This window comes from Amblyomma mixtum, chromosome 3 (genome assembly GCF_055824585.1).
Source record: "Amblyomma mixtum isolate Tamu chromosome 3, ASM5582458v1, whole genome shotgun sequence".
NCBI classification, from domain to species: domain Eukaryota; kingdom Metazoa; phylum Arthropoda; class Arachnida; order Ixodida; family Ixodidae; genus Amblyomma; species Amblyomma mixtum.
The window spans coordinates 402,157,494-402,169,943 of NC_143014.1; the positions used below are offsets into that span (position 1 = coordinate 402,157,494).

The 12,450-nt window shown below is 45.9% G+C and overlaps 1 protein-coding gene across 1 annotated transcript; it reads right to left on the reverse strand.

Moving 5' to 3' along the window:
• On the reverse strand, positions 1 to 12,450 carry LOC149357392 (uncharacterized). Its single transcript, XM_089584587.1, has 7 exons — positions 12,376 to 12,450; positions 10,282 to 10,406; positions 6,376 to 6,459; positions 5,303 to 5,440; positions 2,152 to 2,225; positions 1,351 to 1,428; positions 1 to 245 (listed from the first exon to the last, which is right to left on the reverse strand). Exons 3-7 carry the CDS (start codon positions 6,438 to 6,440, stop codon positions 217 to 219), a joined length of 384 nt encoding a protein of 127 aa, XP_089440713.1. The 5' UTR covers positions 6,441 to 6,459; positions 10,282 to 10,406; positions 12,376 to 12,450; the 3' UTR covers positions 1 to 216.

Here is a 12,450-nt window from a genome sequence, read left to right on the forward strand (position 1 = left end):
GACACAGGTTTTTTTTTAATTAATTTATTTATTTAGTGCTGTTGTTTTCGATTTAGAATATTACTGAATATGTTATCACTTAAAGCCAATTGATTAGAAAAGCAGAAGAAAAAAAAACGGCGTTTGACCGACTCCAGATGCCTGGGACCGCAGGTTTTTGAAGTTGACGCATGGGTGGATCCAGCTTCATATTCTCCCCTAGAAGCCATGCCGCTTTCACCATTCCGTCCCGAAGACTCCTGTGGCTGCGGAGGAACAAAAAAATTACCGACGATTACGTTACTTCCTAATGCGAAATTTGAGCGCAGCAAATAAGCTGTTTCACCTTTTCGATAGATTGAGGCAAAGAAATCGAGCAACACATGTATGCGCTATCACAGAATTTTTTTTTTAGCAGACGGAGGACTTCCATCGGTCGTCTCGCTCATGGCTCAGAAAGAACTGGCAGATAATTTCGCAGTGGCGAACGGCAGCGGCAATTTCGGCTCGGGCGGTGCACATATACAGATCCGCCGCCACCGATCTGGCTCTCTGATTGCCACCGCACAGGGGTTGCATTGGAGGAGGAGCGAAGAAAGGAATTAAGTTCGAGCCGGCGCTTTGACAACCGGAGACTCGCAGGAAGAGGGGGGAGGGGGGCGGCGTGTACACCCAGCGGCAAACGATGGGGGCAGAAGCGCGTGCAGCAAGCGGACAACACGATAAAGGGAGGAGGGAAGAGATAGCAGCGACTGACTAATGCCGCTGACGCCGATAGTGAGTCAACCCCAGCTGCGGATGAAAGGGGGGCGGAACTGGTTACGAGGCCAACGACAACGCCGACGACGACGCCGACGCGAAACCCAGGAACGGACGCCAAAGAGCTGCGCTCTAAAAACAACCACGTGCCGCCGGTGGGATCCGAACCCACGTCCTCCGAATTACGTGTCCGGTGCTCATCACATCAGCGGTAAGTCAGGACGTGCTACGTCCGCCGCTTAAGAACGTCTGCACATGCCATCTGTTAAGTACGATCGTCGGCTAGACTTGGCACATAAATTGCAGCAGCAAGTTCGGGGTGCGATCATTGTGGGGAACAAAAAATTTAATTTTGCGAACAAAATTCAGGAGCGTGATCATTACGCGAGTAAACACAGTAGATATCTTGTTCTAACTGTAAGTTTCTTAATGCTTGTGCAAAAAAGTTTGTTTTCATTCCTGATTGGTGACCCCTTAGATTTGACTAAAAAAGAATCTGCAAACCAGCTCCACACTGAAGCTTGGTTACACATACTACAGTAGTTCACAGTCCCAAATATAGATGCTACACAGTTGCAAAGTGAACGAAGGCATAAAAGCAAGAATACCTACCTGTCGTCAAAGTAGCCATGAAAGCCAGCGATGTGTTTGTGGCTGGGGCTTCAATGCGCTTCAGTCTCGGCCGTTGACCTGAAAGACGTAAAAATAATGTATGAGAACAGAACTGGACGATACACAATAGATTCAGCAAAGCAATGAACGGTGTAGCAAGCACACTACGTTTATCACGAAAGCTGTGCACCGCAATTTCATTGTGTTGTGTTAGGTATTAGAGTGTATAAGCAATTGAGGCCATCAAGCACCAACCAGAGCTAAGGTTCAGTGGTTTGTTTTTGTGTTGCAAACTAACACATCCTAATTAGATGATCCAGGGTGGCCGTGAGCTGTGGTGTAGGTCACAGATGCGCCTCGGATCTGTGTGGCTATGGCTGTGGGGTAGGCCAGAAGCTGCAGCTCCTGTTAGACCCCTATCCTGGGAACCTCCACATGCCACGGGTGTGGCCATAAAAATTTTAAAAACTATGAGGTAGAGTCAGGTCGCATGCCATATGTCTAATCCTTGCTCTCTCTCTCTGCTCTGCTGTGAAACGAAAAACCCAAGAGATGAAATCTGCAACCGACGGAGTTACATGTTCGGGAGGAATCACTCAAACTGCATACCACCTAGGTAAACTAAAATTCAACCCGCCTAGGACTTCCCACAGATATGTGCACAGAAGAGTATTCAAAAGTTCTATATCTAGAACACTGGTATCGCATCGTGTTCCAAGAAGTCAGATCAAGGTGATATGCGAAATTCGCGGTAATTCTCGCCAAGTCCGCCCCGGCATCGGTGGGGCCCGCTGGACTCACCTGCCACCAGAGCCACCGGAACCACCGGGCTGAAAGTGGCGTTGATTTTTACACCGTCTTGAGCTGGTCTGGAGCTGCATGGTGCATCCGTAATTATTGTCGATGTTCCTCATTAAGGGATCGCGCCACAAGCAAAGCGTGTCACACAGTACATGCAATGTCATCGAAACTGACTGCAACATCTTTCAGCAAATACACAGGTTGTTTTGTATTCAGTTGATTTTTTCGCACCATAAGATGCTTACACTTCCGCGCTCTAAACGCAGAGTTAAGAGCCTTTTGTACTAGAGCACTTCAAAGTTTGCAGCAGTTCCAATTCATGCAAAACGCTACGTTCTAACAACCTGTGACACAGGATGTGTGTCCTATTGCTTCATATTCGCTTTGAAGCAAGCCATTTGGTCTGCCGGTATCATCTACATGATTTTGGAGATAAGAACTACGCTATTAATTTCACTTTTATGTCCAACTTTTCTCTAATCCTATTTTTTCTCTGCTGTCATGCCTTTATCACCGCAGTGGAGGGGAGGATTTATCGTGTTCCTCTAGACTTCTGGCGCCCTCCTTGAAGCATGGTGCATTAGAAATGCAGTGACTGCAATGCCGCAGAGGATGATAACTTGTTTTTATCTACAAGCGTGCTACATGAAACTCTTAAACAGTGCCACCGCAACAGATGGCAAGTTTCACTTTTAGGTGACCTGCAGTTCGTCCTTTGTTGTCGACAGCTCATCGACTGCCTATCTTTACATCGCGAGCCCCCCAACAGGCAAGGATCTATGAAGAAGGCGAATATAACCGTTTGCTGGCGAGGAAAAACAGCGATTCGATGCTGTCCTGTAGTCAATTCTTCTTTAAATAAGCTGTATTTACACGCAGCAAATACAGCCTCTAAACCTTCAACTAATAAAGGCCGTCCCTCTGTGACCGCGCACCGCTCATGTGTCCAGCCACAAGCACAAGATATTGGTGTTTTGCCATATTAATATGTTCTTGAGCTAAGAAGAGTAATTTTATGATAGTGGAATGGTATCCACTTCCTGCAGAAAGACAAGCCAGTTGTCACGTTTAGGAGCTTTATTTCACTCTTTTAAAAGACTGATATGAGAATCTGTTTAAAATAACTAACACGAATCCAGCCTCTTGTCAACCTGATATGATAAACGCAATTTCACGAACGCGGAAACGCTGGTCAGAGAATTTCATGCCTCTGTCGTGCTAATATAAACGACTACAATATCGCTTCGAAACTCGAACGTAATGTGATCATTTACAGACCAACTAAATATTTCCACACTATGATTGAAAATCCACTCAGAGATTCCGCAGATCTCCATCTGAAGATAGAGTTAGCATTGAATGGTCCTAAATGAAATAAAAACGACTATGACTTACCGGGCGCTCCAATGCCCGTCGATGGCCCTCTCTTGATCTAGTGAGTGTCGCATCGATAAGACAAAACCGAACAGTCTTCTTTTGGCTAAACAGCTCGTTTATTCGGGCTCAAATTTCGCACTGAGGTTAAATTTGGCTCCAAATTTTGTTTACAATGCGTTTAGTGTGGGTACTTGCTTGATTAATTATGAATTAATCTGAAATCTCTAATCAAAATAGCAATCTTTCGCAGCATTAGTACCGACAGCGCCACTTCACGCCCACGGGTCAGCGAGAACTGTATTGGGCACGGTGCTAGAATTTCTTGGGATGGCACGATGGCACCTCCGGAGGCAAGAGGCATGGGTAGGGACTTTCTTTGTCCACCTGGATGTGGCGTTACCTAGAGTTACGCCGTCTGCGCCTGTGATCAGCCCCATTACGCGTTGTCTCCTATGGGTGACGCTGTAAACTCTGAAGATGCGGCAAGCAGTAGCACGAGAAGGTACTCGTACAGCTTCCACCCTCACCTTTGATCACGTTCCACGAGACGGTCGCGGTAATGCCGGGCGTACAGTCGTCTACACACCTGTGTACACTGCTCGAATAGCGCGCCAGAGCCTACAAGTATGTCATTTACGAGTGGCTTAGAGCTCAAAACAAAACCTCATCGCACATGTAGATTCATATAGGTCGTGCTTAAGTTTTCAACTCTTCAAAAATTGTAGGGCAGATTTCAGCTACGCGACGTGACAAACCGGATGCGTGTTCGCTCTGCGGGGATGCGAGTGGCTAACCCACTGGGCACTGCCGGGGGATGAGCGAAATTTCTCGGAAGGGCAGAACCGGGCAATGAGGCAAGCAACACTTGGAGCGCCGCCAGTGCTCGCCACTTGAAGCTGTCACTTGGTCCCTCGCGCAAAATTTCGCAATACACAGAACTAAGCCTTATATAAAATCCTGCGCGTCATAAGGTGGATAAGTCTGAGTGCCAATCTATGATGGTTAAGAAGACTGGTGTGGGGAAGAAATGCAGACTAAGCTTGCGACAGTAAAACCGGGTGTAACATCGAGGCATTGGAAAGCAAGCCAGATCCGAACATGCGCCTTCTCAATGCATGTGACAGTCTGCTCCCCGAAAATCGTTAAGAGATTCTTAGCCAAAGGATTCTTTGTTGGTTTATGGGGCTGAACGTCCCAAAGCAGCTCAGGTTGTGAGGGGTGCCGTAGTGAAGGGACTGGAAATTTCGACCACCTGGAGGTTTAACGTGCACTGACATCGCACTGAAATATTAACCAAGTTGAGGCAGAGGGATCCAATTAAATACCTCAAACGGGTACGGAAGACGCATTACAAGGCTAGATTAGTGTTGAGTTCATTTTATGGCTCATAAGCGACTAAGGTCTGTTTTGGTAAACTACTAAAAAGTTTCGTAAACTACTAAAAATTTTCGAGCTAAAGAAATCAACTCGCCAAGTATCAACTTCCATTTCACCTCCAGCAAAGCTGCAGCTATCGGCTAAAACAACACCACGCTGCTTATCAGTTGTTTTTTGCAACATTACCGAACTCCAAGAGGGCCATAATTTGTTCACAGTTCGAATGTTTTGATGAAGCCCATGCATTTGTTCGCGTAAACCGGCAGTTCAAAATAAGCGAGTTTGCATTAACGAGATTCAGCTGCATTAATGTAAGTAGTGATTGCAGTTTAGGGGCGGTTTAGCACTATAGTGGGAACTAAGTCTATGGACCAATTACTACTGGACTAAGGCCTACCTGGACGAGTGACGGCGACACGGACAACGTGACCTGCTTGCATGTTGGGGCTTCCAGGGGTTCTGACGTAGCCGTGCGCCCCCCAGGCTGTTCTTTCTTTTCCGGCAGGAAACGCAAGTCTTTTCCCAAGCAAGGAGGCTGAAAAGGAATAAAAAGGATGCTAGCAGTAATAGTAAAAAAAAATCTCACAGGATGGTTACAACAGCATAACTCGAGCAACAGCTATTTGCGATGAATGCAATACTGGCTTTCCTTACTGGCATTTCTCGGAGTGTACGTGCCTTAGTCTCGTCAGCGTGTTCTCACTCGCAATGCAACTGGGTTCCCACCCACAGTGCGGCGCGTTGCCCTGGCATGTTGCAGAGACATTGTGCGTGACGACACGGCATGCTGACCAATCATTGTGACGCGCTATTGCACCCAAGTCACCACCGCATAACCGGGAAATGTGCCCTTAGTAAAGTTGTGGTTGGTTGATGGGGTTTAACGTCGCAAAGTGACTCAGGCTATGAGAGACGCCGTAGTGAAGGGCTCCGGAAATTTCGACCACCTGGGGTTCTTTAACGTGCACTGACATCGCACAGTACACGGGCCTCTAATAAAGTTGTAGTGGAGTTCATTTAAGGTATAGCGCCTAATCATTGTTTGTAAATGTTGCTTCTAATGTAATCATTGTAAACACACCGTGAAGAAGGGTGCGGCTTGTTTTATTTAGAAGGTTAGTCGCAACGCAGCAAGTAATTATTCGTCCAGACTACGTTATCTCCTGCTTTTACTATACGCAGATATTCCTGAACATTTCACTGAGCGCAAAAATGTTTTAAAACTAAAACAGAAATCGAAGACAGGCATGGAAAAGTGCCTGTCTTCTCAAACAGCTACCAAACAGCTATGATTTTCCAAAAGTGCTCTGGCGCAATCTTGCCTACCAAACACAGTGATAACCCTTATGCTACCGGCGATACACAAAGCGCCAAAGTCGAGGTCCGAAACGATAAGAACACTTCGCGAGAGTATTCGATTCTGCCGCGAGTGCCTTAACACGAGCTTCAATGTGATCTGTGCGGACATACCATGAGTCGGGATCCTTCCTGATGTTCGGGGTGGTCAGAGGGTGCTCGCTCTCTTTGGTGGGCATGAGTCGGGACCCTACAAGACTGAGAGGGAAACTCAACTGTGATGAAATATTGAAGCGATTTTCGGCAGTGGATATGAGGTGGCAACCAAATTGGCCGCACCCTTTTTGATTAGTCGGACGTACAGTTCGAACTTAATTTTTATGTACTCGGGAAAGGGATATAAAATAAAATGTCTCTGAGCATTGTCACCGTTTCGCTCGAGAAAGAAACAACAAAAGAAAAGGAGTAGATGCGACTGATAGTTAATACGAATCAAGCTAAGGCAACAGTTTTCGTTTTGCTTAAAATTATCGTGAAAGCGAGTGCTGCTGTTCAAATTGCCAATACCGAGAAGGCACCGAAGAACAAAATGTCCGGCGCCACAGCCAAAAATGTGACCAGAAGAGAACAGAAAACTGAGGGCGGTGGGCGGACGGGCGGCCAGGAGCTTTTCATAAACAGGTCGAAGGGTGCCGGCACGTTCGACACTAGACTGTGCTCGTAGAACAGGAAAGAATTGAAAAGTAAGCTCCAGCACGCTTTACCCGGAGTCCAAAAAAAAAATCGTCTTTTTTTTTTGTGGTCATGAAAGGGCTCCTGTAATCGTCATGTAAGCAGAACTCCGTCACCGGCAATCTGAGTGGCTGGGGCTGCCTTGGCAAGTCAACACTGCGTGCAAGCTTGTGCTGCATGTGTGCAGCGCATGGTTCGCATTTGTGGCACCTAATCTTTGGCACTGGGCGAGTGAAATCGAAATGGGCTTGTGAAATGCGATTTTGTTTATTTTTCGTGTTTTCTGTACAGTAAGGGGATTAACTGCTGTTTGCACGCACCGATTTCAGCAAATCTACCCTCACTGATGTCTGGCTCATTCTCATGAAGAACCCTGCGCACGCCTATGGATGCTATTCAAAAACTTGTCTAAGCATCTTAGCTGCCGACGCTATACAGGCACTCATGATCTCGGCAGCAAGTGCGGGAGCACACGTGTGTAGAATTCGGTGCATGGAATATGCGTGATGAGTGACTACTTTCCTCGAGCATCAAAACTGTGAAAATTGGCCAAATAGCCCGACAAAGCCTGGGTGGCTCACTACCACATCTATGCGTCTCAGGCTATGCTAGGGGAGCCACGAGGCCAGTCGGCCACGACAATAAATCTCTCATCCGCTCCGTCGTCAGCAAACAAACAAACAGTTATTGAACGTGAATGAGAGTGAGCAAACGTGAATGAGAGTGAGAGTGAGTGGACATGAGGGTGGTTGAATAGTTGTGAGCACCAGTGAGTCATTGTGAGAGCGAGTGGTCATGACTACGAGTGAGTGGTTGTGAGTGTGAGTGGACATGAGTATAAGTGAGTGTGAGTGGTCATGAGTGTGAGTGAGTGGTTGTATGAGTAGAGAAGCGTGCAAGTGTGAGTGAGTGGTTGCGAGTGTGAGAGGACATGAGTGCATGTGTGAGTGAGTGGTTGTGAGTGTGAGCGGACTTGAGTGCAAGTGTGAGTGACTGGTTGTATGAGTGGACAAGAGTGCAAGTGTGAGTGAGTGGTTGCGAGTGTGAGAGGACATGAGTGCGTGTGTCAGTGAGTGGTTGTGAGTGTGAGCGGACTTGAGTGCGAGTGTGAGTGAGTGGTTGTGAGTGCGAGTGGTCATGAGTGTGAGTATGTGTGAGTGGTTGTGAGTGTGAGTGGTCATGAATGTGAGTGAGCCACCTCTCATGGTGCCGCGGTATGTATTCCAGACATGTCAGCATAACCAACATATAGAACCACAATGAACTGGAACCACAACAGATAAGGCTCCAGAAGCAAAGGCTCAAAGTTTTGCACTCAATATACACCGCCAGGATAGGCACTGATAAGGGAAAGTACCTCTAAGCACCCCACTATATTTCTAACAAGGCAGACCGCAGTTTTAAAATATGGGAAATTACTGCAAAACGAACTACAAAAAGTACTAATTTTTTCCCAATCGTTCCCCATGCCGCCGTGCTTTCAGCGTCCCACGCTGCCAAGACATAAGAACACAAAAACCAAGACGGTATTAAAGACGAGAAAAAGCAGTAAGAGAATAAAAAAGCAATTAGAACACTATTCGAACACACGTGCATGTGCACGTGTGCATTCAAACACACGTGCAAATTGGTTACCCAGCACACTACCCAAGACAATACATCAGCTTTCCGGTGCCCGCCAACAATGGTGACACTAGGCCGCAAAAGCCATACTTTACCCCTAAAAACAACTTTTGAACCACCGCAGTGGCTCAGTGGTTACGGCGCTCAGCTGCTGACATGAAACATGCGGGTTCGATCCCGGCCGCGACGGTCGAATTTCGATAGAGGCGAAATTCTGCAGGGCCATGTCCTGTGCGATGTCAGTGCACATTAAGTGGGGACATGGGTCTTGAAACATTTTTTTTAATTACAGGTCGAATGCAATGAAACTCCACAGACTTATTCAGTTTTTCCTGCTGATTTCAAATATGCAATGTGTTTATTTCTAGGCCAATTATTTCCTGAGATATTAATATATATCATGCCATTGTCTGCTCAAACAATAGAAAAAAATGGGCCACCAGAAATTTAATTTTAATATGCGGGTAGGTACTACAATGTGTGAGGAATGCAACGCTGGAAGCAGTTTTCAGTTTTTTGCATGGAATGTTAAAGCACGCCGCGTTAGGAATATTGTCCAGCAAGATTTTTTTTAATGCGCTTTCTGGAAGCTCAGTTATCTGTAGCCAGAATTTGAATTTCAGCGTGTTCACGCCTTTCCCTCTCCTTTTCTCACTTTTTTGCACGCCGCCTAGCGGTGCGGAGCTTCCTGATCTGCCGGAGCTATGCGGCTTGTTGGCCGCGGCCATGGTAGCTGCCTAAGGTCTGAAAGAATGTAACCAATAGCCACCTATCAACTTGTATACGCAGGTGTGGGTGACGGAGTAGGATGCGAGCATGAAAGATTCGCCAGGAAGGGCTTGCCAAATTAAGAGGGAAGGTGTTTCAGAGCCTTTCAACTGCCCCCTCCCCCACTGCCGCTGCATCTGATCGGCGGGTCTACGTGTCAGTTGCATATGTCACTTACTCATCACGTGGCTGGCTGGCCTATTTTCACTGTTCTCTCATTGTTTTACGTCATCTGTGTTCACATTTTGGCGCCATTAGGCGATGAGAGATCAGCTATGAAAATTAAGACACGTGCGCAGAATAGATGCCACAAGTATTTCGCTCAATGATGCGGGAAGATCCGCATCCGGGAGATGGCTCTAATAGCTGTTCGTTATATCTAACCTACGCTCCGTACGTAGACGCCGTCCACAGACCCTCTGAATTTTAAATGGGAGCAGTGGGGAAGAAAGAAGGTTTTCCAACACCTCCTACATAAGAAACAAATGGAGTAAGACCACGAAACTAGGAAAATAAGTTATGACACAAATTTACAGCAAATAATGCGTCGGTAAACTTGATCCGGCTTTCACTGCGAAATGAGTGACTTCCTTCCACTTTTCCTCTCGACATGAAAGCTTCATTTCAGTTCCCCAAAGAATAATTCAGACGTACTCTACATTTGCCCTGCATGGAGATATTATATCTATAAGTATCATGTGCTGAGGTTGTCCACGCGACTTCGCACCTGCTACTAACCACAAAAGGCCATCATGCAAATTTAGCGTGTACAGTTATAGCCTTTATTAGTAGAGTGTCGGTCTGTGAGTGGGAGCTCAATACTCCACTTTAGCAGCGGTCAAGGAGCACTGAATTCGTCCTCCCTTACCCTTGAGACAGGCAGATTCAGTACATGCCGATGCGATGTGTCATCCCTTGACATGCACAAAAAAACTATTTATTTTATACTTTACTTACTGCCTTTTCAGCCTTTCCCACTCGAGGAGCTGGCTGTAATAACGCTGCCGTTCTTTTGGTCGCGACAAGACTTTGAAAATACGGCGTCACAGAAGGCACATAACCAGGGCAGCCAGGTGTGATTTCTGCATAGAAACCACAAAAAGTGCTCTTTGCAGCGCCAAAAAGCGAAACCTTACGCACATTTAAAAGGTGCCATTCTGACTTAAGCGGTGATATTTTTGCACCAAAAATTAAGTGCTTATGTGCAAAGTTTTGGAAATTCAAATTTTCTTTGCATTAACTTATGGAGTTGTGACGACATTCTGGCTGCCTTTTTTTTTCGCGGCAGTGAATATTTTTGAAGTGTGCTCTATACTCTCCCAAGTCCTAATGAATTCTGGTCGAGAGGACAGTGACATGTTGGATCAAGATTGTTGCGCAGGTCTGGGTTTTCTTGACATTCCCAAACTGTGTGAAATAGTGTGCCAGGTGCTCCACAGAAGGGGCAGAATGAATTGCGTATGTCTTGATACCATTAGCTCATAAAGTAGGGATTGGACAGTTTGCAGCCGCCGGATGATGTGTTCTTCAAATTTACTACGGCTTTTGTGAGCTAGAAAATATTTCCTTGTAACAATCTTATCGTAATCTTTAGTTTCAGCGTAGCTTAGTAAGGGTGAGGCATCGTTAATGGTGTCAGAGAGAGGCTGCGTGCCAGATGCTTGGAGGAGGGCAGCTCGAGCAGCTGTGTTGGCCACCCCATTGGCCGTCGTTGAGAGGTGCCCTAGTGTCCAGACCATCTGGACATTCTGGGGAATGGACGTTTCGAAAATGTTCCAACATGGAACGCCCACGTGGTCCCTAATATAACTAAGTACCGCTATGTGTGAGTCGGACATAATCGTTTCCTTGCTATTCTTGGATATCGTTAGTGCGATAGCTGCTTCTTCAGCCGATGTGGTATCCTATACATACTATTTCTCACCGGAACAAGCTGCCAATTGGAGCTGCGAGTGCTCATCGTGATGTATTTTTATGGCTAATCAATGACTGGTGATTTAACTGTTCTTTCAAATATTAGTTGAACAAATGCACTGCTGCTTCTTCGGTTGTATATTATTTGTTTAATTTATCTGTATACATTGCTTCTTTGTCAACCCTCACTCCCCCTTTGCTCTTTCTCTCATGTGATTTTATTCAACTGCTTATCACTTTAACGTTGTACCCACTCCCCTGCTATAAAGCTTTGGAGCTGCAGCGTGTACTGAAAATAAATAATAAAATAAACTGCATGCTTGCCGTGCAAAAGCTCAAAGGATAAACTTCTGAGTAAGAGACTAAAAGGTGCACGAACCATAGCACAGCAGCACATGAAATAAATGCGCTCACTGAGTGCCCTTTCAATCGTCCACAGAAAACATGGCAGAGATAGGCAAGTTGTCTACTAGCGCTGCTTCATGGAACCCCTGAGAGAGAGCCCATGTAGCTGTCGCTCCTTTTAAAAAGCAGAGCCTTAGTCATGCCGCCAAACTTCAGTTTGGTTTCCTGATTCTCCCAGCAGTGCAGCCTGCATAGAGATCCAGCAGCCTATAAGCTAGAATTTCTAATAAGTTGCCGTAATTGTCGAGCAGTCATGTCTGAATACGTTGCTGAGTAAAGACTAAGATGAAAAAGAATTCCAATTTCATTGAAGTGGAAAGTTTCCATACGTTCACTATTCCCTACATAAACAAACTCTGCCTTGTAACCGTACACAGGAAATGTACCGGGTGTTTCAGGGAACACCTTAAAAATTAAAAAAGGCTTTTTGGAGAAAAATTATGGCATTTGAGGCACAGTATTACTAGTGTTGGCAAACCAAGAAAACTGGTCAACTGTCTTCAGTAGTAAGCAGGTTAACGCATTTTTAACTTTTTACATGTAGAGTTAGGCACCTAGCTGCATATATAGATTTGTACCCGGTCGCTAGTAATAGCCATATCAGTTCTTAGCATTTCGAAAGCTACCCTTGGCGCTCTGGCTTGACAAAGTTTGGCTTTTTCCACTAGCCACGTAGACTGGAAGGGTTACTTGACATGCACAAAAAAGCTAGTTATTTTATACTTTACTTACTGCTTTTTCAGCCTTTCGCGCTCGAGCTGCTGTCTGTAATAACGCTGCCTTTCTTGTGGTCCCGACGAGACTGAA

Coding starts and splice junctions, on each gene's coding strand:
- LOC149357392 (XM_089584587.1), bottom strand. CDS start 6,440: ATGCCCACCAAAGAGAGCGAGCACCCTCTGACCACCCCGAACATCAGG. Junction 5,441..6,375: donor AGGAAGGATCCCGACTCATG/GTATGTCCGCAC, acceptor ATTCCTTTTCAG/CCTCCTTGCTTGGGAAAAGA. Junction 2,226..5,302: donor TGTCGCCGTCACTCGTCCAG/GTAGGCCTTAGT, acceptor TGCACCATGCAG/CTCCAGACCAGCTCAAGACG.